General features: G+C 50.6%; 1 protein-coding gene, 1 long non-coding RNA gene and 1 other non-coding gene across 13 annotated transcripts in view; 1 reads left to right on the top strand and 2 right to left on the bottom strand.

Annotated features, from left to right (window-relative positions):
* Window positions 1–6,644: 6,644 nt before the first annotated feature.
* On the top strand, window positions 6,645–12,532 carry LOC123566854 (uncharacterized). Its single transcript, XR_012435281.1, has 3 exons — window positions 6,645–6,729; window positions 11,037–11,112; window positions 12,212–12,532. It is a non-coding gene; the product is annotated as an uncharacterized lncRNA (long non-coding RNA).
* Window positions 12,461–26,603, bottom strand: part of MEF2D (myocyte enhancer factor 2D) — a 38,520-nt gene continuing 24,377 nt past the window's right edge. For 4 of the 11 annotated variants that reach the window (XM_045361420.3, XM_045361437.3, XM_045361431.3 and 1 more), the window contains exons 8-12: window positions 26,538–26,558; window positions 25,151–25,280; window positions 17,823–18,090; window positions 17,034–17,340; window positions 12,461–16,699 (exon numbers count right to left, since the gene is read on the bottom strand). In XM_045361420.3, coding sequence (XP_045217355.1) covers window positions 16,688–16,699; window positions 17,034–17,340; window positions 17,823–18,090; window positions 25,151–25,280; window positions 26,538–26,558 — 738 coding nt within the window. In that variant the 3' untranslated portion in view covers window positions 12,461–16,687. Of the gene's footprint in view, window positions 16,700–16,781; window positions 17,341–17,822; window positions 18,091–25,150; window positions 25,281–26,537; window positions 26,559–26,603 lie in introns of those variants that run through there. The other 7 variants (XM_005541444.5, XM_005541445.5, XM_074040859.1 and 4 more) reach the window with 4 other exon arrangements.
* Window positions 19,725–19,862, bottom strand: LOC123570689 (U4 spliceosomal RNA). The gene has a single exon (XR_006694949.1). It is a non-coding gene; the product is annotated as a U4 spliceosomal RNA (small nuclear RNA).

Raw genomic sequence — 26,603 nt, 5'->3', positions numbered from 1 at the left:
AAAAAAAAAAAGAAGAGAGGGCAGTCAAAGACAGACCGCCTCCCCCCATCCTCAGCAAGGAAACAATACTATTTACAAGGTGGGCAAAGGGAGTAGAGCCTGCAAAGAATAGTCTCTGAGACTTCTAGCAATCTATAGTTCTACTACCCCAGCCGACTACTGGAAACATGTGACCTTGTTTCCACTTTATTGATAAAATGCGCAGGAGCTCTCCTCCATCACCTTTCCTCACTCAAGGGTCTGTGTATAATTATGACTCATGCCTTTAACCCTTCTGCCTAATTCAGAGGTGACTTCTCACCTCCTTGTAAAGGCCAACCAATTCCTTGAATCCGCTAACTTCTCAATTGTCTCCCATCACCTCTGCTGGTGTGCTCTGCGGTGTTCTCTTTATCAAACATTTTCAGCATCTCCTATGCCACTAGTTTTGTCTCCTTTACTTACAAATATGCCAGGATTTTCTCAATCCTGAGAACTCTAACTGGCATGATTGTCTCCAATATTTCCTGCTGTTTCCTCCCTATAGTGCCAAACTTCTCCAATGCATGGTTTACACTCGCTCCACAGCCATCTTCCTTATAAACCACGGCAATGTCAACCAACTCCCTAAACTGAAACTGCACCCTCAAAAGTTACTAGTAATCTCCTTATCTTAAAATCCAGTGGGTTTCATTTGGCCACCACAGTCTTTGATCTTTCTGCAAATTTGATGACGTTGACCATCCTTCTTTCTTGAAAACTCTTTCCATTTTGGTTCAATAAACATGTACTGGTTCCCCTTTGGTTCAATAAACACTGACTGAACATCTCTTAGGTGCTAAAATAAAAAATATATAATACTTAATATCTGAGTGTGAGAAGTTTTAACCTAGTTGGGCAGTGTCAATGAATTTCACAGCGGAGATCTTTGCCCTGTTGAGAAAGGCTGAAGTGGTAGATGCAAACTCTGTGAGTTGAGGAGTAAAGCCAACTTACAGTGCGAAGAGAGGGAGAGGAAATAGCAAATGTAATGGATGTTGTCAAGAAATTTGTTGGAGAAGAGAAAAAAAGAAAGAACTTTCTAGAAAATGCCTGTAAGTGGCTATAGGACAATGGAACAGTGAGTTTTCAGAATGTGGAGAGACTTCAGCATGTTCTTAGAATGAAGAGAAGGTGCAAGTAGACAAGGAGAAGTTGAAAACAGAGGAGAGTGAGGAGATAATCAACGGGGCAAAGTCCTGGAAGTACCAGGAAGGGTTGAGATGCATATCACAGAGCTGCTATGAACAGAGAGAGGGAGCTCTTCCACTAACATCATACTTAAGCATGTATGATTTGACGGTGAAAAAGAGTTCCTCCTTTGGTACTATACTGGAGAGGTTATGGATAGGTGGCCCAAATATTTGGCCTAATGATGTGTTTTTCTTTTTGTTTTTGTTTTGACCTGCACAGAATTGTAAAGTAAACTGAACTTGTTGCTAACACTTACAAACAATGAGATTTCAAATAAAAATCTGTATTACCAGCTTCTTAAAAACTAGGCCAGGGATGGTGGCTCATGTCTGTAATCCCAGCACTTTGGGAAGCCAAGGTGGGCGGATCGTCTGAGACTAGGAGTTTGAGATCAGCCCGGCCAACATGGTGAAACCCCGTCTCTACTAAAAATACAAAAATTAGCCAGGTGTGGTGGTGTGCGCCTGTAATCCCAGCTGCTCGGGAGGCTGAGCAGGAGAATTGCTTGAACCCAGAAGGCGAAGGTTGCAGTGAGGCGAGATCATGCCACTGTACTCCAGCCTGGTGACAGCCAGTCTGTGTCAAAAAACCAAAAAACAAAAACAACAATAACAAACAAACAAAAACCCGGAAGATGTGGCAACACTCACATCGATAACATGACACAGCTGACTTTAGATGGGCCGTGGCCTCTCCAGTCTCCACAACTCCCTAATGCTTACCGCTGGATCACTTCACTCATTTGCATGGTAGTCCTCTAGGCATCTGATTCTGTCACTCCTTCTATTATTATCTCCCCTGCTTTTCAGACTGACTCTTCCATGTTATTTTCAGTGGCTTCTCTCTCTCTCGTATTGGATAGCTAGATGTTACTTCTGTTCTCAGTCTTTTTGCACATGTTTTTCCTCTGATAACTTGTTCAACTTCCATGTAGATCACTTGAAACTCAGTATTATAAAATCATTTAATATTGAAGTTGAAAGGGAATTTAGAAATCAAATAATTCAATCTTCTCAATCTGTGAAACCTTGTCGGGTAACAGAATTCTGTAACTCAAAAGAACTTTAGAAATTAACCAGCAGCTTAATTTACAAATAAGGAAATTGAGGTCTCGGAGAGATTAAGCAATACTTTCTACCTCACCACACAATTCTGAGCAATTCAATACACATTTACTGGGCTCCTACTTTCTGCAAGGCACTGTGGGGGAATATAAAGTTGAACAAGGTAGAATTCCTTCCTTCAAAAAAGCCACTTCTGTTGGAGCAGACAGACATGCATACAATGTAAAATGTGGTAAGTCCTATAATGGAAAAATGAACATAATATGGGACAACAGAGGGAAGCAAAATTTCTTATTTTATTTTATTTTATTTCATTTTTGAGATGGACTCTCGCTCTCTTGCCAGGCTGGAATGCAGTGGTACCATCTTGGCTCACTGCAACCTCTGCCTTCTGGGTTCAAGTGATTCCCCTGCCTCAGCCTCCCAAGTAGCTGGGACTACAGGCGCCCGCCACCATGCCCGACTAATTTTTTGTATTTTAGTAGGGATGGAGTTTCACCACGGAAGCCAAGTTTTAATACTGGATATCTGTTTTTTTAACTAGATGAGTAGGATCTTAAGAAGGGGATGGGCACATTCTTCCTTATAGCTATCATTGTGTGTATATATCTTTAGTATATGAGGGAATAGACTTAGGCAAATGAAGGGATTTTTCCAAGATGACACTGTTAATTAAAGACAAGGTTAGGTCTAGAAATCAGGTCTCCTAACTCCAACTCCAGTGCTCTTTCCCTCATATCTCAGTGTGACGTATCACTCCTTATCTCTCTTGAGCACTATCCTATGTTGTTAATTGCCCGTTAGGCATTTCTTCCAGTTACAGTGGATCAAAAATCCTGTGACCACACACAACATGCAATAATATACATAACCATAACAACATACTTCATATCTATTTTGGCAATAAGTCCTGTTAACTTGTCCTTCCAAATGTTTTTGGGGGTGAGGTGCAGTGGCTCATGCCTGTAATCCCAACACTTTGGGAGGTCTAGGAGGGAGGATCACTTGAAACCAAGAGTCCAAGACCAGCCTGGGGAACATGACAAGACTTTGTTCTACAAAATTTAAAAATTAGCCAGATACAGTGGTGTGCACCTGTAGTCTCAGCTACTACTTGGGAGGCTGAGGAGGGAGGATCACTCAAGCCCTGGAGTTCAAGGATGCAGTGAGCAATGATCATGCCTGCTGTACTCCAGCCTGGGTGACAAAGTGAGACCGTCTCAAAAAAAAAAAAAAAAGTCTTTTCATCTAGGCCTTTATTTGGCAACCACTTCTACGACCCCAGTGGAAGTGGACAGACTTATTATCTTAATATGGTTTTGCCTTCAGCCTCTGAAAGACTCATAGAGCCTTATAGTTGAAAAGAACCTTAGAGGTTATCTATATCCAAACTTCAGTTGAAGACAGAATTGTTTCTATATGACTTCTGATCCTGACAGTGGTCAGCCAGCTACTGTGCAGGGCACTCCCTACCTTCAGAGGCAGCTCATTTCTCTAGCAGACACCAAGGTAACTACAAGGTTCTGTCACTCGCCTATGAAACGTGTTTATTAATGTGCCAGACACAGTGCTTGGGACACTGGGTATATAGCTGCACAGGGTCCCCATTGGCCTTAAGTAACTTTCAGTTGAGTCTCTTCATCTCTAACATGCAGATTATTGAATCCTTCTTGTGAGAATCACCTGGTATAAAGTATAAAGTATGTAGAAATGCTCTTTAACCAACTACAATACATATAAGTCTTTCCACCCCCCTCCCCGCACCCTCCTCTTTTTTTTTTTTTTTTTGATTGAAGACAGGATTTTGCTCTGTCCCCCAGGCTGGAGTGTAGTGGTGTAATCTCGGCTCACTACAGCCTAGACCTCCTGGGTTCGAGCGATCATCCCACCTCAACCTCCCAAGTAGCTGGGACTACAGGTGCACACCACCACGCCCGGCTAATTTTGTAATCTCTAGTAGAGACGGGGTTTCACCATGTTGCCCAGGCTGGTCTCGAACTCCTGGACTCAAGTGATCCACCTGCCTCGGCCTCCCAAAGTGCTGGGATTACCGGCGTAAACCACCATGCCTGGCTGGCTTTCCCTCTCTTCAACTGTGTAATGTACTGGGGTGGGAGGCTGTGATTCCATTATCATCTTTTAAATTACATTTTATACATACAAAAGAATAATTATAATGGATATATGTGTTATATACATAATTAGATGAATACCCATAAATCTACCATTTATCCCAAAAACTGCACCATTACCAATGGCATCCACCTGTATGTTTTTTCTCCTCCCATCCCCAATCTCTCTACAGTAACTATTAATACATTTTGTGCTTATCATTCCTTGCTTTTCCCAAAGTTTTATCATATATAAGTAAACCCTATATTGCTTAATTTTGCTTGTTTTGGAACTCCTGGGCTCAGGTGATCTTCCCGCCCTGGCCTCACAGAGTGTTGGGACTACAGGCGTGAATCAGTGAGCCTGGCCTATTCCTAAGATTGATCCACTCCAATTATGTACTTTGTACCCATTTTCCAAGCCTCATCTTCACGCTGCCTTCAGATCACAGGAGCACAAAGTGGCCTGTCCCGTTTCTGAACGCCTCTAGCACTCATTGTCTATTAAAAAAAAATTTTAAAAGACTGAAACCGCCTTTTCCTTGATCTTATGTGCTGTTAGGCCAACTAAACACAAGCTCCTGGAGAGCAAGGAAACTGCTTATCACGGTAAAAGAGCACTGAATGGGGCCAGGAGCAATGGCTCACGCCTGTAATCCCAGCACTTTGGGAGGCCGAGGCGGGCGGATCACCTGAGGTCAGGAGATCAGACCAGCCTGGCTAACACGGTGACACCCTGTCTCTACTAAAAATACAAAAACTTAGCCGGGCGTGGCGGCGGGCGCCGTAGTCCCAGCTACTCGAGAGGCTGAGGCAGGAGAATCGCTTGAACCCGGGAGGTGGGGGTTGTAGTGAGTCGAGATCACGCCACTGCACTCCAGCCTGGGCGATAGAGCAAGACCCTGTCTCAAAAAACAAAATAAAAACAAAGAGCATTGAATGGGGAGTTGGGTCGCCTGGGTTCCAGGATTTCATCTTGACAGGCAGTGTCCTTGGACTCGTCCCCTTCACCTTCCTGAGCATCAGCTTCTTGACAACCTTTTTTTTTTTTTTTTGTGAGGAACTTCTGAGACAATGGATATAACACGCTTCGTAAACTGCGAAGCATCCTCCTCAAATCAATGTTCGTGCCATCCTTGGTCCCCGGCTCCTAGAGGGGTCACTGCACAAAGACCCAGGCCAGTGACTCGCTGTGTTTGGGGACGGTCGTGTCGCCCCCGAGGCAGGGGCCAAGATGCTTCCTTTCTTCTGGATCTCCCAGGCAGCGCCAGGTCCCAAGGCGGTGTTGACTGAGGTTAGGAGTTCAGGAAAACGGCCAGGAGGACAGAGGGCGCTGTCCCCCCTCGAACTGAGCAGGGCTTTAGATTTAGAGGAGGTGCTAGATTTACGCATGCGCACCCTCTCCGGGAAGACCTTGAGAGACCCAGCCAAAATTGGCTCTCTCAGCTCGGTTTTTCCCCATCTAGGGCTACATCTTCTGGGTGCGCATGCGTCCTGCTCGGGTGCAGTTGGCTGATGATTCCGTCTGTCACTGGCAGAGCCAGCGGAGTGAGGCTGAGGCTCCGCTTCCCGCCCATCGGCAGGGGCTCGGAGAGTGGACTGGGGTCTTTGTCCGCACCCACTGCAGTGTTGGACAAGCGGATTGAGGCGCCTTCCCGGCCGCGGGCCGCAGGCTTGGAAGCGTTGGTTGGCCGAACCATTGCCTCATTTGCCTTGTCACAGCCGGGAGGACGCCGCGGGAGAGGGGTGAAGGGGCTGCTACGTAGGGCGGCGGGACTGGCGCTGCATCCGAGCGGGGTCCGAGGACCAGTTGCCAGTCAGCCATTTACTGAGCGTCTCCTGTGTGCCATACACATAGGAATATGGTGATTTCTCCCTTCGGGGAGTTTACAGCGTAGAGGAGATTAAACAAGTGACTTTATTGCCTTCCCTCGACCTCCCTTCTACCCTTTCGCCTTAGATGGATATTTTCTCTTTCTGAACCCGGAACCGCTCCCTCCTCCCCGCCCGGCTATAGCTGGCAGGGCAGGGATTGGATGCCTCGGCCGGCGCCAGCCTTCGCTCTCCGCCGAGGGTAGTGACACAGGCGAGGACGTTCCCCTCAGGTCACGTGAGGGCGGGACCTGGCGGGCTCGTGACCTTCCCGTAGGCGGGGTCCCTCTCCTCCCAGCTCCGGCCGGCGTCGTCGTCACCAGCTTTTATGGGGCACGTGGCGGCTGATGCGCAGTAAATAGGAGTGACTCTCCCCTGCGAAGGCGGGGACCGCACTTTATGAGACCAAACAAACTGCCCGAGCGAAGCCCTTGGAGCTGTAAACAATTGGCAGCAAGTACAAAGCAAAGGTGGCAGGGTGGAGAGGGTGACGGGGAGGGGGGCGGGAGCATTGTCAAACGTAAATCAGTCCGACTGGAAGCACTAAATCCTGAGCCCCCTCCAGGCTGATCTGAACTAGACCTAGCTGGGAGAAGAGCGGGAGGCTATAGGAGCTTCCTAGTGCCTCCTTTTCCTCTTGGGCCTCTGGTTTACCAACTGTGAAATAGGGCAGGGGAATGGACTTTGGGCAGTGACACAGTGATTTAAGACTGCAAACAGAGTGCCGGGCGCGGTGGCTCACGCCTGTCATCCCAACACTTTGGGAGGCTGAGGCGGGTGGATCACGAGGTCAGGAGTTCGAGACCAGCCTGACCAATATGGTGAAACCCCATCTCTACTAAAAACAGAAAAATTAGCCAAGTGTGGTGGCGCCTGCCGGTAAGCCTAGCTACTCAGGAGGCTGAGGCAGGAGAATCACATGAACTCAGGAGGTGGAGGTTGCAGTGAGCCGAGATCGTGCCACTGCACTTCAGCCTGGGTATTGGCTCCAGTAGAATCGAGCCATTCTGGAACCTGGGGTGGGGTCGCCCAAGTGTCCCTTTCACATCCGCTGTTCTGAAACAAGTTTCCACAATCACAAGGCTGGAAAAGTTACTCAGCCCATGGGACTCAGGGGTGTGAGTCAGAAGAAGATGAGCTACAGAGAAGTAGTCTGGCAGTCTGGCCTTCTTGGCTGGAACAAATACCACCCTTTGCCTCCCGCCTACCAAGAGCCGCCTGCCTTTGGGTACAGGAGCCTAGTGGGTGCTAATTCTTCTGTGGACCCATATCTGAATCCAGGAAACTGGGACCCTAATGATCTGTGCTGCTTCAGGAGCTGATCTTGCAGCTGAAAAGTAGAGGAGAAGCTGCAAAAAGTTATATGCTCTTGAGTATTATTTTAAAAAATCTATAGGGTTTGTAGTACTCTCCACAGTTTACAGAGTGCACTTTCACATGCATTATTTCATTTTAGCCCCACTGAACACATGCTGTGTGCCAGGCATGGGGCCAGATACAAACATGGACAAGGCAGTGCATTTTTTCTTTTCTTTTCCCCCCAAGACAGAGTCTTGCTCTGTCACCCATGCTGGTGTGCAGTGGCACGATCTCGGCTCACTGCACCCTCCACCTGCCGAGTTCGAGCAATTCTCCTGCCTCAGCCTCCCGAGTAGCTGGGATTACAGGTGCATACCACCACACCTGGTTTTTTGTTTGAGAAGGAGTCTTGCTCTGCTGCCCAGGCTGGAGTGCAGTGGCATGATCTCAGCTCACTGCAACCTCTGCCTCCCAGGTTCAAGCGATTCCCCTACCTCAGCCTCCCGAGTAGCTGGGACTACAGGTGCCACCACACCCAGCTAACTTTTTGTATTTTTAATAGAGATGGGGTTTCACCTTGTTGGTCAGGCTGGTCTCAAACTCCTGCCCAGCTTGGCTTCCCGAAGTGCTGGGATTACAGGCTTGAGCCACTGCGCCCGGCCTAATTTTTGTATATTTAGTAGAGATGGGGTTTCACCATGTTAGCCAGGCTGGTCTTGAACTCTGACCTCAGGTAATCCACCTGCCTTGGCCTCCCAAAGTGCTGGGATTACAGGTGTGAGCCACCATGCCTGGCCGGCAGTACATTTTTAAAAGGAGCTTCAGTATGGCTGTAGAGAAAAAACAGAAACTGGTACCTACATTTCCAGGTAAAATGAGGTAGGTGCTATAAAGAAGGGGCAGATTCCTGGCTGGGCGCAGTGGCTCACGCCTGTAATCCCAGCACTTTGGGAGGCCGAGGTGGGCGTATCACGAGGTCAAGACGTCGAGACCATCCTGGCTAACACGGTGAAACCCTGTCTTTACTAAAAATACAAAAAATCAGCCGGGCGTGGTGGCGGGCGCCTGTAGTCCCAGCTACTTGGCAGGCTGAGGTAGGGGAATCGCTTGAACCTGCGAGGCGGAGCTTGCAGTGAGCTGAGATCACGCCACTGCACTGCAGCCTGGGTGACAGAGACTCTGTCTCAAAAAAAAAAAAAAAAGGCGGGGGGCAGATTCCTAAGACACTTCATTGGAGGATACCACAGCCAGCTAGGCGGGACAGGGGAGGGAGAGAAATCAGGAAAAGTTTCATGATGGGAAAATTGTAGGAGTAAAACCTTAAAGATAGGAACGGTTTCAAAGATAGAAATAGGCGTGGCAGAGCAGTTTTTTGCTAGACCTCTTCTTACCCAAACCAAGTAAGTTCATCTATTTTCATGTCTTTGACTAGTAGCAGTAGTAAGTGTTCTCTTCAGTATCTACAAAACTCATTTTTTCTCCATCCTTCTGTCTACGCCTTCCTTGGGTGTAGGCTCTCACTATTTCTACTTGTAGAGGATCCTGACAGGCCACTTGCCTCCAATGCGGCATTCCTTTCCAGTTGATTTTCAGCATTACTGTCAGACGGCAACTTTTACTGGCAGGAGCTTTCTGAAATGCAAGTTTGGTCAAATCCCTCCTCTACTTAAAATCTTTTGATGACCAAACATCTTCTGCAAAATAAAGTCCAAGTCTTGGCAATCAAGGCCCTTTATAATGGGGCCTCTGCCCACCTCTTCGGTTCTATGTGCTGTTCCTTTGACCTGCATCGCCGTATTTGATTTCCTGAAGCCACCATAGTCTCTCCATACCTTATGTGTTATTCCTGCTATAAGGAATGTCTTCCTTACTCTCATTTGCCCAGGCGACTCCTATATGTCTTCAAAATCCAGCTCAAGCACCTCCTCTAAGAAGCCTCCTCTCATTTTCATTAGTTTGGATTTGGGTGTACCACATCTCTGATCCCAAAAGCCCACTTACATTCTTTCTATGTGACATTTAACACAGACTCAAGTATAAACTGTTGGTTCACTTGTCTCTTGTGGCCATTAGACTGTGAATTGCCTAGAGGCAGGAGCTATCTCATTCCTATGTCCCCAGTGCCTAACACAAGGTTTCACAAAGTATAGGTGCTTGATGTTTGTTGGATTTCAGACAGATTATGGCGTGGGCCATACCACAACGGATCTGTAAGGGAACTGATAGGGCTGTCTGGTCTGCCTAGAGTCCAAGGGATACAGAGGGAGCCATACAGACTAACCCTGGAAAAGAGGTTGTGCTGGCTCTTTGAAGGCCTTGGGAGCAAGGCCAAGGAGTTAGGACTTTAGATGGTGGGCAGCGGAGAACCATGACATGTTAGATTATCAGAGCTGACCCAAAGATGGGGAGGATGAATTGGAGAGGGAGAAGGTGGGGGGTGAGAGAAAACAAGCAGCTATTAGCTCTGTTTTATAGAAACAGAGGCTTAAGGAGAATGTGACTACCCAAGACCACACAGCTGGTAAGTGGCAGAACTAGGAGTTGAATGTTAGTTCTGGACTATGCCAAGTTCAGAGATCCTTGTGCCACACCAACAAGGAGTATACAGTAGATCAGGCTTCAAGGTTGTCCAAGTGTGAGAGGGATACTGTATCAGTCAGGATAGGTTATATGGCAGACACAGTACTCAAAATCACTGTAGTTTAACAAAACACAATTATTTTCTATTCACACAAAGTCCACTCGTGCTGGACAAAACCCTTAGGGCAGCTTAGCAGTCTAGGCTGCTTTGATCTGCTAGCGCTCCTCCTCAACACGTGCTTCTGCAATTCCCACAACAGGGAAAGAGTGTTTGGAGAATGAGGCACTAGCTGCATTTCAGAAGGGACACACATTACTTCCTATTATAGGCTACTGCCCAGAACTAGTCCAATAACTCCACTTGACTATACAGGGACTGGGATGCACAGCCTTTTGTGTGTCCAGGAAGGGAAGAGAACAGGAAATATGTGTGGGCAATACTAACGCCTACCCAAGACATCATGGAATGATGCCTATAAGGAAGGAGGCACAGGCCGGTCTGAGGAACCAATGGCAGATGTGCAGGAGAGACTGGTTCTCTCTTCATGGCTGTGGCTGAGCTACAGGGTACATTGTACCAGTGAGTTCTCACCTGTACCAACGTCTGCAGAATTTTGGGAACTACAAGGACAGAGGAGAGGATGACCTCACTCAGATGGTGGTTGGCAAGAGACGTCAGTTGTTTGCCATGTGGGCCTTTCCATAGGGCTGCTTAAGTGTCCCACAGTATGGGATCTGGCTTTCCCCAGGGCAAATGAGGAGATGGGTAGACAGAGAGGAAGAGGGAGGGGGAGGGGGAGGGAGAGGGAGTAGAAGCCATGACTTAGCCTTGGAAGTCACATGCTATCACTCTGTCTTTTTTTAATTGGACACACATACCAACCATGATTCGCTGAAGGAGGGGACCACACAAGGGCATGAATACCAGGCAGGGATCATTGGAGGTCATCTTGGAAGCTGCTACAGGGGAGCAGGTAACCAGCAGGGAGCCTCATCTGGAGGGTGGTATCCTCTTAACCCCTTCCTGCTCAGCTCATCGTTCCTCTCTGCCCCTACTGAGGGAGAAGTGAGGGGAAGACTGCAATGACCTTATGAGGGAAGCAGGACCAGTAGAGATGGTCATCTGCAATTTGCAAATGATGAAAGCCAAGGCACGAAGCCTGACTCCTGTGTGCTCCCACAACAGCCTGCATGTGTAGCACCCACAGCCTTAACCATGCCTCATGGATTTTAGGTGTTCATAGGCCCGTCTCTGCCATTGTATATGGCCCCTCACACTCCACGTTTGTCTCCGCAGCACCTGGGCTAGGTACAGAGAAGCAGCCACAGCCTGTTTGGAGGAAGCCAAGCCGGATCTGCTTTCCTCCAGCTGCTTTCCTCTAGAGCCACTGCATCTGCCCCAGGGCACAGCTGTGCTGGGTATGAGGAGGCAGGGTTTTTTTTTTTTTTTTTTTGAGACAGAGTTTCACTGTTGTTGCCCAGGCTGGAGTGTAATGGCACAATCTCAGCTCACTGCAACCTCCGCCTCCCAGTTTCAAGCGATTCTCCTGCCTCAGCCTCCCTAGTAGCTAGGATTATAGGTATGTGCCACCACGCTCGGCTAATTTTGTATTTTTAGTAGAGACAGGGTTTCTACATGATGGTCAGGCTGGTCTCGAACTCCCGACCTCAGGTGATCCACCCGCCTAGGCCTCCCAAAGTGCTGGCATTACAGACGTGAGCCACGGTGCCCGGCCAAGGAGGCACGTTTAAGAGCAGGCCACACTGGCTGGAGGGCATGGTGGGGCGGGGTGGGGTGGGGTAGTCCTGTGGGGTGTGTGAGGAGGGGAGAGAGAGGCTCCCTGGCACTGTTAAAGCACTTCGAAAGGGCAATAGCAGCTTCCTCTGCTGGAGGGAAGCATGCTGTGAGGAGCACCAGGGTGGAATCCGTCTGTGCCTCACACAGTGCCCAGGCAACTCTCTGCTGAGGAAGGCTTTCAGCGGGCAAAGGTCCTCACCGTGCCACACTCCCACCCCCAACACCATCCTGATTTGAACCCAACCTTGGGTGGCATTTCTGTTTTTGTGTCCCAGAATCCCTCCAGAGGCTTCTAGCTGGGCAACTCCTCTTTAGTGTGGCCTGGGGCTGCCTCCTTCTGACAGAACACTTAGAAGAAATTCTCACCTGAAAACCCCACCTGAGACCTGTGAAGTGCCCCACCCTGCAGGCCGCCCCCCATTCTTCCCTGCTGAGGTGAAGCGCTGCCTCTCATCCTGACGGGGCTACACCAGTCCTTCCTTCCCATCCTCGCAGCACCAAAGAAACCAAAACCCACGCCGAAGTATCAGAAACGTGTATTCTTTTTCTTTTAATAGTAAACCTCTTTACAACAAATATAGTGAAAGAGTTTTCAAACAAAACTCATAAGAATCTCGAGGACTTTTGTCTTTTCTTATTGTGTAGAATACTAAGAAAGCATCACCATACAGCACGAAAAGAAATATTGAAAACAAATCAACAGCCTCACACTTGGACTCGCCCTGCCCCAGGAGCCAGGAAGAGCCCCAGGAGTGTGGGTGATTGTCAGGTGTGGGGGCGGGGCACCTCCATGGCCCGTCCTGCCCCTCCCTTCCTCGTCCTCACCACCTCCCTCCCTCTGGGACTTGAATGGGGAAGAGGAGAGAATCCAGAGTCTCCATTCCAGCCTCCCTCCCCCCATACAAATGCCATTCCTTCTACCAACCGGTTTAAGGGGTGGAGAGAGGCAGCAGAGGGGAGAACAAGGAGTTCCCAGGCTCCATGTCTCCTCCCCTCCGCGAAGCCTAAACTTACCCCTCACCCCACCCCAGGGGATTCCAAAGAGTCAGTTAAAAATATATAGAGATATAGATATTTCTAGATACACTTTTACATTTCTGTCTCTCCAAACAAATAAATAATCAGCAAGAGAAGGTGCATTACTTCCTTCCTGTCCAAGGTGGGGAGGGTTGGGAGGGGGTCAGGGGTCAGTCTCGCTGCACCGAGCGTGCTGTTGAGAGGGGAGGATGGTGTGTTCCATTGAGGTGGTGGTGGGGGGTCCTCTTGCCCACTGTCCCTGAAAGCTGTGGGAAACCTGGGGAGGGGAGGGCCATTAGATGACTCCAGTGGTTACTTTGGCAAATGCCCAGTTCTTCAGAGGGAGTGGGTGGAGGCGAATTTGGCTTGAGAGGAAGAAGCCATTAAGTCCCCATCTGAGGTCTGGGTTCCCAGGGACCCATTCATCTGGCCGCCCAGGAGCCCCTACCCCCAAGAGAAACCTTCGGATACTGAACTGCAGAAATGTCACATATTCACAGACCACCCTGTCCCCAGGGACAGAGAAGAAAGGACACAGAAACATCCACACATGGTAATCAAAAGCCAGGTTTGCCTTTATGCGGCAGAGGGCAAAACTGGTGAATATTGCACCGTGAACTGCAGGGGCCCTCACCCCCACCCCGTGTTTAATGGTGGCCAAGCCTAGTCTAGAAAGGTGGGCAGACTAATGGTGGGAATAGCCTGAGAAGGGAAGGCCAGTCATTCATTTATTCAGCACCTATCATTCAACCATTCACCCATTCAGCATTGATTGAGTGCCTACTATGTGCCAGGCACTGGGCGAGGCTCTGGGGATGCATGCATGAACAAGATTACACCCTGGCTTCTTTCAAGCCCTGGATCGAGGCTCATCAGTTTTTGAAACTTCTTCTAGAAGCCTGCAGGGGAGGTGGGAAGGCTGGACGTGCTGCCCCCACCCAGTCAGCGGATTGGGGTTAAGAGTAAGAACGGGGCCGGGCGCGGTGGCTCAAGCCTGTAATCCCAGCGCTTTGGGAGGCCGAGGCGGGCAGATCACGAGGTCAGGAGATGGAGACCATCCTGGCTAACACAGTGAAACCCCGTCTCTACTAAAAATACAAAAAATTTAGCCGGGCGTGGTGGCGGGCGCCTGTAGTCCCAGCTACTCGGGAGGCTGAGGCAGGAGAATGGCGTGAACCCAGGAGGCGGAGCTTGCAGTGAGCTGAGATCGCGCCACTGCACTCCAGCCTGGGGGACAGAGCGAGACTCCGTCTCAAAAAAAAAAAAAAAAAGAGTAAGAACGGATCACTGCTCAGCTGAGGGAGAAGCTTGCTTCACGGAGGAAGAGGGACTTGAGTTTTGCTCTGAAAGCAGGTCTGGGGTTGGAGAAAGAGGGTACTCCAGGAACTGTATGTCAAGCATGGGCAACTAAGTGGACAAATGTGGGTGGAAGCAGAGGTCCCTGGAGGGAGAGGCCCTGGCAGAGGTAGGGCTGCAGGGAGAAGCACAGAGGGCTAACCGCCCATCCCCCCAACTGCAGTTCAATGCGTCAGAGCTGAGGGTGAACACAGGGAAATGAGCAGGGAAGATGGGAGTTGGGGTCCCAGGGCTGTGGAGCTGGAGCAGCCAACTGTCCCTTTGTAAACACACACCAGGCACACTCAGACTCAGAGATGCTCCTAGAGCTCCAGTCATAGATTTGCATACACACTCAGCCAGGCTCAGAGACACACAGAGGCACACCCATGCAACCACACACACACATAAATACAAAGGTACACCCGTGCAACCAGACACACACACGCACACACACATAAATACAAAGTTACACTCAGACACAAACACCAGATGCCCTCATGAACACACTCAGGTACACGTGTGTACCTGCACAGAGGCCCCTCTGCTTCTGGTTCCTTCCCTGCATCAAATATGGGAATACTGCAAGAGGCTGGGTCATAGAGGCGGGCAAAGACGGTCGGCTAACACAAAACTGGGCCTTGTCTAACTCTACTCTCCAACTGGGAGGAAACCCCAAGGGAGCACCGCACCCCTTGGGCAGAGGAGCTGGGCTTGTGTGAAGGAGTGGGGTAGACAGTCTGCCTGCATACGTCACCCCAGGCCAGGCCCCTTAGGGCGGGGGGTGACCCTAGAGAGCAGGCTGGGAGCCTGCCCACTCTGGTTTGATCTCCGATCCTGCCTGAGGTCTCAGGACCCCGTACTTCGGCTGCCCCTGGGCCCCTTGCCCACTGCCCTGCTGAGGAGGCAGCAGAGAGGGGCGGACTCAGAGGAGGGGAGGGGAGCAAGAACAACAGCAGAAGAATCTCATCTGTACAGTACGGGCCGTTTGAGTCATTATTATTACAATATACTTTGACAAAAATAGAATCTCATTTCATATCAATACAACAACAACAACAAAAAACAGTTTCCTGGACTGTTACACCGCTAACGTTTTCCAAAGGTCGCTATTTACAATTACAGTAGCCAAGAGGGAAGGTGGGATGCGGCCTGGAGGTGGTGGGACAAGGAGGTAGCCAGAGACAATGGGGGCGCCAAGAGCAAGGAGGCGGGGTCAGGAGCAGAAGGAGCTAACAGGAGAAGCTAGGGAGAGGGGCCAAGGAGGAATGAGAGAGGTGGGACCTCTACGGACCCATCCGTAGGACCTCCCACCCCACAGACCATCCCAGTGCCCACTCACCCAGGTAGTGTGTGTGCAAGGCCAAGGACGTCCCCTCACCACACTCGCCCCGATGAAACAGCTCTGGCCTGGAGCACCCCAGGGAAGTCCAGGCCGACTCTCGCCCCAGCCACCTCACTGAAGACCCTCTCCCCATTCTCCCTGCACATTGTGGCCAGCTTTACAGGGCTGGTGTCAACTGAGAGGTGGGGAGCTATTGCACTGTATATCTTAGAGAAAAGCTGGGGAAGGGAGGGGCCCAATTTGCCCCCTGCCTAGCCCTTCTGCCCTCCTCAGCCCTCTCCTCATGGCTCTCTGTCTTTCTCTCCAAATGTGCTTCCAGAGAGGCCCCCACCTCAAACCCCTGTCCCTAGCCTCAGATTCCCAGGCTGCCGTCCCAGCCCAAAGCTCAGCCAGCACCCACACACCTTGGGGGTGCAGCACACACAAGAATCAGCACAGGTGTGGCATGTGTGTGTGCAGGGGCATTTGGGGGCCAGGCTTAGGTCTTCTGCTCCATGTGCCTATGGCTACATGAACCCAAAAACAGAGACCCTTTTCAGAACCTCTGCCTCACTTTCCCCTTGAAACACAAACCCACCCATCAAGCCCACTTTGGGGTTTCAGTCTAGAGTGTGGGTTTCTGTTGTTTGGTAGTTTTTTGGTTATTTCCCTCTATCTGGGGGTGGGGTGGGAGGGCTCCACATGCAGGGCTCGGCACCTGTCCTTTCCCAAAGGCCTACTGGGCCCCCCACCCCCTTCCTGCAGCATATGTGTACAACGTGCAAAGTGTCCCCCCTTCCCGCGAAAAAGAGAGCCCCCCAGCCAGTGAAAATGGTGGGGGGTACAGAAAGAGGGGATGAGAGCATCCCCCTCTCCAAAGCGAGAATCCAAATTAAAAAAAATATAATAATAATAATAATAATATAATAATTATACACAAATGTAACCGTCAACAGGACACGGAGCACAAGAAAGGAAGTGGGGGTCGAGCGGGAGGAGCCCGGGGCAGGGAAGGGCGGGCGGTGAGATTGTCAACTCTTCATCAGGGAGGTTGAGAGGAGGGGAGTGGGAATCGTCACTTTAATGTCTGTGAAGAGAGGAGATGGAGAAGGGGGTGTGAGGGGGTGGCCCAGGCTACGGGTATGCACCCCCCACTCCCCTCTCCCCATAGGGCCAGGATTCTAGTGGCAGGGCCAGCTGTGAGGGGAGGAAGTCATCGAGCAGAAGGACTAATGCTGGAGGGAGGGAGAAGATGGGCCTTTGGCAGGGGTGAAGGGGTGTTGGTGCTGCCCTAGAAGGGCTGGCGGAAGGGCTAGCCGGCCACAAGGCCTCTTGGGTGGGAAATAAAACAGGTTAGGGGGCACGTGGGACAGTCCCTGGGTGTAGCAGACACGCAGACAGGAGAGGTGATGCTACAGTACCCAGGTATCGAGCCGCATCCTCTTCACAGCTGAGCCCTCAGCCTCAGGCTCTGGGGCTGGGCGCAGCAGGCCCAGTGTGGGCCCGAAGTCCCCCCGTCCGTCATCCCGGTCCCCCGTCTCATAGGATCCCCCGGCTGGGCTGCTGAGACCATCACCAGGCTCAGGGCGGGCAGCTGGGAACACAGCTGGAGGGGGAGGCGCAGGGCTGCGCTCACGGCTTGGGGACACCGGTTCTGACTTGATGCTGATGTGGGGGTGGGTGGTGACTGTGAGGGCAGCACCCACGTGGGGCAGGGGGCTGCCCGGGCTGGAGGCAGGCAGTGGAAATGGGGTACAAGGGATAAAGACAGAGGGGGTGAGTGACAGAACAAGGGATAGGACACCAGACAGAAAGTGAGACAGAACAGAGGATGAGAATGTGGGGAATGGGGTATTGGGGAGAGGTAATTGGATGGAAAGTGATCAGAAGAGGGTCGAATGAAGGGAAGAGAAGGGAAATAAGAAATATTAGTTTTCTTTCCATCCCATGTCATCTTCTGCAACCCAGGGCCCCCCACCTCCCACCCTCTACCCTGGGGCTGGCTCTCAGAAGGGGTTCAGGGTGAGCCTCTTTGGTCTATACAAGAGACCCCAGGGGTGCCACTGTTGTCTAACAGACTGTGCAGTGCACAGCCTCACAGGATGTCCACCAGAACCCTGCAGGCAACCCAGCTCCCAAGAGGCCCCTCCTCTTCCCACTCCTCAATTCTCCCTTCCCACACACTCACATGGAGTCTCCCTAGGACTCACATGAGGTTGCTGAGAGATACAGGGACCAGGTGAGACTGTTGCTGAGGTGGCTGTTGCGGCTGCTGAGGCTGCTGTGGCTGTGGCTGCTGTGGCTGCGGTGGCTGCTGCTGTGGAGGCTGTGGCTGCTGCGGCTGCTGGGGCTGCTGTGGCTGTTGCCAGGCGGTGACGTTGCCTAGCGACAGCCCCCCAGGCGAACTGAAGGCTGGTAAGGAGGAGAGCTCTGCACTGGTCAACTGGTAATCTGCATGGAGGAAAAGTGAGGATGAACCTGGAGTTGGGGAGAGCACAAAGGCTCCTATGAGGGAGCTGCCTCCAGGAAGACGGTGGGGATAAGGGGACAGGGAGTGTGTAATGACAGATGTAAAGAATTCAAGAAGACCACAAAAATTCAGTGAAGATGGTACTCAGAGTTAAAGAAACCTAAGTCATAATAACCATGAGGTGCTGTGTTTTAACAGGATGAAAAAAATGTGTTTTTTGTTTTGTTTTTTTGAGATGGAGTCTCACTCTGTTGCCCAGGCTGGAGTGCAGCAGTGCAATCTTGGCTCACTACAACCTCTGGCTCCCAGGTTCAAGCAAATCTCCTGCCTCAGCCTCCTAAATGGCTGGGATTTCAGGCACATGCCACCACACCCAGCTAATTTTTGTATTTTTAGTAGAGATGGGGTTTCGCTATGCTGGCCAGGCTTGTCTCAAATTCCTGACCTCAAGTGATCCACCTACCTCAGCCTCCCAAAGTGCTGGGATTACAGGCATGAGCCACCGCGTCTGACCAAGGTGGTTTTTTTGGGTTTTTTTTTTTTTTTTGAGACAGAGTCTTGTTCTGTCCCCCAGGCTGGAGTGCAGTGGCACCATCTCCGCTCACTGCAAGCTCCGCCTCCCGGGTTTACGCCATTCTCCTGCCTCAGCCTCCTGAGTAGCTGGGACTACAGGCGCCCGCCACCACGCCTGGCTAATTTTTTGTATTTTTAGTAGAGACAGGATTTCACCGTGTTAGCCAGGATGGTCTCAATCTCCTGACCTCGTGATCTGCCCGCCTCGGCCTCCCAAAGTGCTGGGATTACAGGCGTGAGCCACCGTGCCCGACCAAGGTGGTTTTTAAAAATAGTGTTGAACTTAAAAAAAAAAAAAAAAAAGTCAGCTGGGCGAGTGGCTCATGTCTGTAATCCCAGCACTTTGAGCGGTCAAGGCAGAAGGACCACTTGAGCCCAGAGTTTGAGACCAGTCTGGGCAACATAAAGAGACTCCACCTCTACAAATAACTTAAAAAGTAGCTAGGTGTGGTGGCATGCACTGTAGTCCCGGCTATTCAGGGGGCTGAGGCAGAAGACTTGCTTGAACTTGGGAGGCTGAGGCTGCAGTAAGCTATGATCATGCCACTGCACTCTAGCCTGTGGGACCCTGTTTCAAACAAACAAACAAACAAAAATCATGTGTAGGTATCACTTTCATAACAACAATTTAAGGCCGGGCGCGGTGGCTCAAGCCTGTAATCCCAGCACTTTGGGAGGCCGAGACGGGCGGATCACGAGGTCAGGAGATTGAGACCATCCTGGCTAACATGGTGAAACTCCGTCTCTACTAAAAATACAAAAAACTAGCCGGGTGAGGTGGCGGGCGCCTGTAGTCCCAGCTACTCGGGAGGCTGAGGCAGGAGAATGGCGTAAATCCGGGAGGCGGAGCTTGCAGTGAGCTGAGATCCAGCCACTGCACTCCAGCCTGGGTGACAGAGCGAGACTCCGTCTCAAAAAAAAAAAAAAAATAAAAATAAATGAAAATAAAAAAAAAACAATTTAAAAAATAAGAGGATGGAAAAACGTAAGTAGAGAAGGTCTATGTCTAACTGTCGTCTTTTTTCACCTGGCAAGTCTCCAACTGCCTTTTTTTATTTTTTTGGTTCAGTCTCTGTAGAGACTGTCAAAAACTGCCAATGCCAATTATATTTCAAGTCATCTTGGTGGGTACTGGTAAAGTTTTCAATTAGCAACTATAACACCTTGAATAAGCCTCATTGACTATGATATCCCACTGCCCAAAGCTCCAATTGCCTTTCTAAGGTAGTGGGGAGCCCTGGTAAAAGCTTGGTGAATAGGGCTTCAGAGGCAAATCCCTGCAACTACTATTCCACCTCCGGCACAGCCCCCAAGCCTCCTCAACTGTCAATACCTAAAATTTATAGCAGCAGGGTTTGAGCTGCTGTGCCCACACACACATGTAAACATAGAGGACACAAGTTAGCCCCTGAGGCCTCATGCCCATGGGGCAGAGGGGCTGCAAGGGCACCATGCTGGGAGCACAGCTGGTCAAGGTTCCAGCAGATATCCCCATGAGGGGGTGTTTACTACGTCATAAAACGTCTACCTTAAAGAAGAAACTGATGTTTGCACTGTCACAGAATACATAGAATCACGGAATGTTTCATAATTTACACAGCACTGTTGTTTCATGCTGTATTCTGTTTGGGAGAGTTTAGAAAATGTCCTCCGTGGACATTTTCAAGACCAGCCTGGCCAACATGGTGAAACCCCATCTCTATTAAAATACAAAAAATTAGCCAGGCGGTGGCGTGCACCTGTAATCCCAGCTACTCGGGAGGCTGAGGCAGGAGAATTGCCTGAACCTGGGAGGTGGAGGCTGCAATGAGTGAAGATCGCACCACCACTGCACTCCAGCCTGGGCAACAGAGTAAGACTCTGTTTCAAAAAAAAAAAAAAAAAAGAAAGAAAGAATTTCTGAAAGAAAGAACATGTCCTCCCTGAGGCTGCACTGTGGTAGTGGGAGGGCTGTGATGGGGAACGCACCCCTCAATCATCCTAATACTCCACCACTATGCCATTACTCAGCGAGTCATTTGCTCCAGCCCTCTGTTTTTATGCAGAGAAGATAGTATTATCTCTGCAATATAGCAATAAGGTTAAAGGCATGAGCTATGAGGTCAAACTTCCAGGCTACCTCCACTTAGGCCATGTGACCTTGGGTAAGTTACTTACTCTGACTATAAACTGGAGGTAATAATCCTACCTACATCACACAGCTGTTGTGAGGATTGAGCAAGTTGGTACACAAAAAGCATGTAGAACGGTGTCTGGTTCATAGAAAATAATCAAAAGATTTACCTATTATTACTTTACAAATGAGGCAACTGCAGCCTCAAGTTTGAGGAACAGGCTCCAGGTCATGGAGCCAGCCAGTGGCAGAGGTAAGACAGGACTCCAGGACTCTATTACCTTTCAATCTCACTCTAGAGGGGGATCTGTGCTTGGCTGTAGTTTCCTGACGTTGGCCAGGAGTTTTGAAATGCTTATTTAAAAAGCAGAGCAAGGGCAGAAACAGGCCCTAGAATCAACTATTTCTTTTTTTTTTTGGAGACAGAGTCTCGCTCTGTCACACAGGCTGGAGTGCACTGGCATAATCTCGGCTCACTGGAACCTCCGCCTCCCGAGGTCAAGCGATTCTCCTACCTCAGCCTCCCAAATAGCTGGCATTACAGGCGCACACCGCCACGCCCGGCTAATTTTTGTATTTTTAGTAGAGACGGGGTTTCACCATGTTGGTCAGGCTGGTCTTGAACTCCTGACCTCGTGATCTGTCCACCTTGGCCTCCCAAAGTGCTTGGATTACAGGCGTGAGCCACCGCGCCCAGCCAGAATCAATTATTTCTAACACTTGTTTTACAAACTAGGAAGCCAAGCCCAGAACAGTGCAGCCCAAGGCCCCTCAGTGAGTGAATGGTGGAGACTAGCTCCCAGCCCTGCACTGTCCCACCAGATTCCAGCCCTATCTACTGGGAGGCTTGGCTCCCCAAGGAGGAGCATGGCCCAAGGCCACCTGGCAGCCTACTGGTCTGCTCCCAGAGCCACCACAGCCAGGCCTCTGCAGCCAGTGTCAACAAAGGGCCAGGCCCTCACATGAGGCATTACCATAGCCCGATTACCCCCAGCCGGAACTTGAACTGCAGCCAAGGACTGTAAACAGTGAATAACTAAACAGCAATGTGTTCACTGGGGTTTTGTTTATATACCTAGGGTCACCTGAAAACACCTGCTGTTTAAACTGAGATCTGCTTAGCTGCTCCTGTAACAAGAGGAAAGGGAGCCTGTGGTCTCTGAGAGAAGATGAGAAATCTCACACACTTCCCAGCAGGGCTCCAAGGGTGGCCCAGGGGCAGAAACTGCTTTCATACCAGAGTGACAGATGAGAATCTTTAAGTCTAGCCTTCCTGAGTGCCTGTCCCAGGTTGGCTGACACCAACTAACTTTCCTCCAGCTTCACAAAGACTGTGGGCCCAAGAAGATGGCAGAAAAACAGAAAACCACCCTCACAGAGTCCCTGATAAACAGCTCCAGAAAAGTGGTCTAAAAAGTGATCTGAGGTGCCCTCTGCCAACTGTCACTGTCCCTAGGCCACCCCACCTTCAGGGCTGGTTTTTTTGGTTGGGCCCCAGAGGCCCAGTGGCAGGGCTGGAAAAGCCTCATAGACCTCCTGTCTACCCACTCCTCTTACAGATGGGGAGACGGGCCCACAGGGTGTGTCTTCTGAAGCAGCCGTCTCTGAAGTTGCCAGACCATAGTAGCCTGGGGCTGGGCACACACATGGGTGCACATGCAAGGGAGAAGGGGCTCACAGACACCTGGGTAGTAACTATACACAGACATACAAGCCAGAGTCTGGTCCCTCAACATGAGGCAGTCCCTCCAGCTCTCTTACCTGCCACGAGGGGCTTTCCTATACAGAGGGCTGGGTTCTGGATTTTTCTTTTTTTTTCTTTTTTTGAGACAAGAGTCTCACTCTGTCACCCAGGCTGGAGTGCAGTGGTGTGACCTCGGCTCACTGCAACCTCTGCCTCCCAGGTTCAAGCAATTCTCCTGCCTCAGCCTCCCGAGTAGCTGGGACTATAGGCACATTCCACTACACCCAGCTATTTTTTTTTTTTTTTTTTGAGACGGAGTCCCACTCTGTTGCCCAGGCTGGAGTGCAGTGGCGTGATCTCGGCTCACCGCAACCTCCGCTTCCCAAGTTCAAGTGATTCTCCTGCCTTAGCCTCCTAAGTAGCTAGGATTACAGGCACATTCCACTATACCCGGCTTAATTTTTTGTATTTTTAGTAAAGACAGGGTTTCACTGTGTTAGCCAGGATGGTCTCGATCTCCTGACCTCACGATCTGCCCACCTCGGCCTCCCAAAGTGCTGAGATTACAGGCATGAGTCACTGTGCCCGGTCTTTTTATGTTTGAACTTTTCCTTTTTTTTTTGGAGGGGGAGTCTCGCTCTGTCACCAGGCTGAAGTGCAGTGGTGCGATCTTGGTTCATGGCAACCTCTGCCTCTCAGATTCAAGTGATTCTCCTGCCTCAGCCTCCAGAGTAGCTGGGACTATAGGTACATGCCACTACACCCAGCTTATTTTTGTATTTTTAGTGGAGACAGGGTTTCACCATGTGGCCAGGATGGTCTCCATCTCTCGACCTCATGATCCGCCCCCCTCAGCCTCCCAAAGTGCTGGGATTACAGGTGTTAGCCACCACACCCGGCCTGGGTTCTGGATTTTTACACGTGGGGAGGAGGTGGGATTTTGTGGGTATTTGCACTGGTGTCTGGTACCTAGCATGGTGCAACTCTGGGAGGCTTGGGGAAGGGGGAGAGGTTTATGGGTCTTTTGGTCCAGACTAAACTCATCATAGGAACTGGCCTGACATAACCATTCACATGTGAGAGAACCTGAGGAAGGCAGAGGTCTCTAGCTGGAAAGAGCCCAGGTTCCCCAGCCACATGAATGCTCTGAAACCAGGGGACAAGGCATTTCCTTACTGCCAAGTCCTTCCTGACACAGCGGCTTAAGAGTACAGGCAAGGATGGCTGAGAGTATCACAGACTGTTCCGGTGCAGGTGTGAGTGGGTGACACAGGCCAGGATGGCCCTAGGGACTCAGGACGGCCTGGGCACTGGGCGTCCTACCTGAATTCTTCTATCCAGAGACCTTTCTCATGTCCTTAAGTTACTCTTTACCTTCAGATCCCCTTCTCCAACCTTCCTCCCTCTTCCTCCTTCCCTCCCCCATCATCATTCCACAACCATGCCAAAATTAGAGAGACGCTTTTCTTCCCCCTCCGCCTTGCCCTGGAGCCCCCATTTGGCTTTCCCAGGAAGCTGGCAAACTGACCCTGACTGTGTTTTCTCTCTGGCCTCCTCAGCCTCCTTGATCTTTTCTCCCTCATTCCTTCATTCTCTTCCAGGAAGCTTTTCTGAACTGACCATGTCCCCCTCACCACTCCCCATACCTGGAGCCTAGAGATTGGTCAGCCTGAATCATCTGCAGACCTGCCTCTGTCCTGTCTCCTCCTCAGGCTGCAGGCTTCCTGAGGACAGAGGCTCCCTCCTCCATTAAGTACTATTTAAAAAATAAACAATGCTGGCCAGGCACGGTGGCTCATGCCTATAATCCCAGCACTTTGGTGGATCACTTGAACTCAGGAGTTTGAGACCAGCCCAGGCAACATGGCAAAACCCTGTCTCTACTAAAAATATAAAAATTAGCTGGGCATGGTGGCGCGTTCCTGTAATCCCAGCTACTCAAGAGGCTGAGGCATGAGAATCACTTCAACCCAGGAGGTAGAGGTTGCAGTGAGCCAAGGTCACAGCACTGCACTCCAACCTGGGTGACAGAGACTGCCTTAAAAAAAAAAAAAAAAAAAAAGGCCTAAATTTGACTCTCAGATGAAACAATGCATAATTTGTTAGCATAAGTATGTCTTTGGTGCTGGGCACAGTCGGTAACACAGCACTTTGGGAGACTGAGGCAGGAAGACTGCTTGAGACCAGGAATTTGAGACTAGCCTGGGCAACAGAGAGACCCTGTCTGTACAAAAAAAATTTAAAAAGAGCCAGGCATGGGGGCATGTGCCTGTAGTCCCAGGTACTCAGGAGGCTGAGGCAGGAGGATCACTTGAGCCCAGGAGTTCAAGGCTGTAGTGAGCTAAGATGGCACCACTGCACTCCAGTCTGGGTGACCGAGTGAAACCCTGTTCCAAAAAAGAAAAAAAAAAAGAACCAAAAACCCAAAAATAAAATATGTCTTTGGGACATACATTAGCAGAAGAATGTTTTTGGGACATACTTGTACTAAAAAACTACTTATTTTAACTGAAATTTGAATTTAAAAGCATTCTTTGCTTTTATTTGCTAAATCTGTTAACCATAATTAGGTGCAGGCTCCCCCAAATCAATGGCCCTCCTCAGATGGGGCCTGTCCGGGGGATAGCTAGCATTTCTGTCTGGCCACTGCCTGCCCCAAGCCCAGGCGCACACATGCACATGTCACATGAACACTCACCTGTGTTGTAGGCAGTGGGCATGGAAGAGAAGGGGAGGCCCTGGCTGAGTAAACTCGGCGTTGCCACAGAAACCACTGGGGTGGTGAGCGAATGGGTAGACTGGGAGACCCCAAGGCGCTGGGCATTGTTCTGTAGGAGAAAACTGTCTGTCAGGAGGTGGCTGATAGGTGGGCAGCTTCATGCTGGCCCTCCATCCCGAGGCCAAGGTGGGGTCCCTGAATCCCAAAGCCAAGGTGGGGTGTCTTAGCACGGAGTCCCCCACAGACACACAAAGACACGCTGGTGCATTCACAGAGACACTCAGATCCATGGAGGGAAACATGCACACAGAGATTCACTGACACTAACACACGTGCAAAGATAAAGGCACGTGTGCTGGCCCTGTGGCCCCAGCACTGACACTTGCCCAGCCTCCCAGTGCAGAGTGAGGGAAGGGAGACATCGTCCATGCCCTGTCCCTCTGGAGCCCACTCTCCATCCATCACACTGCAGCACACGCCCCGGCAGAGGCGTGCTGGCATCTGCGAGGGGAATGTGGGGCCTGGCGTGGCGTGTGCCTGCGCGTATGCACACACGTGTGTGGGGCTGTCAGCTCCATCTGCCGCTGAGTCACTTGTTTATTCCAACTCCACGCTGGGGCCGAAACTGCCGCCGTGTTGGCCGCCAAAGCCTGCCTGCCTTTTCCAGCCTCTCTGGCCTCCCGTCAGGGAGATGGGGAGGGAGGAGCCCCCGCCCCACTCCTGGCTGGGGGTGAGTATGTAAGTGTGTGAGAGAGAGGAGGAAAATGAGCAGCTGTGCATGCCTCTGAGTGCCCGTGCCATGGGCTAAGTGCAGGAGGAAGCACAGGGAGACAGGGGAGGTGGGAAGCCCCCACCAAGAAGGACAAGTCCAGCCTGGTCCTGGGCCTTGGCTTCCTCTGAAACACTGACTTCTCCTTCCAGCTGACCTCCCTCCTAAGAAGGATCCTGTCCTGGATCCCAAGAATGCAGTATGGGCCTGAGTGGAGTCAGAGGACTAGTGGGATCCAGTCCCCTAGTCCAGGGCCTAGTACAGGCATCAGGGTGGGGCCTCTGAGTCCTGGGCTGGCCCACTCCCCCTCGCACACACACATACAGAGAAAGGCATGTCTGAATGAATGTAACACCACATGCAGATATTCATGTACACACAGGCACACACACACACGCACCTGACCTCTCACCCCCGCCCCATTCACCTCTGAATCCCACTTGGCACCTAAGCACAGCTCCTGGCAACTAAGCGAAGAAGCAGCAACAGTCTGCGCACAGGCGAGAGGCCAAGGATGCACACGTACTTCATGCTGAGGGACCGTAGAGCAATACCCAGAATTCAAAGCCACAGCAAACAGCTCACAGCCTCACTTACCAGATCTAAATGGTCCTCAGTCTGAGAGCAGAAATAAAACCAAGGGCATGTTCAGTCTCTGGCCAC

This window comes from Macaca fascicularis, chromosome 1, assembly GCF_037993035.2.
Source record: "Macaca fascicularis isolate 582-1 chromosome 1, T2T-MFA8v1.1".
NCBI classification, from domain to species: Eukaryota; Metazoa; Chordata; class Mammalia; order Primates; family Cercopithecidae; genus Macaca; species Macaca fascicularis.
Note: the sequence above shows the minus strand (reverse complement) of the source record. Positions and strands in the feature narration are given on the sequence as shown.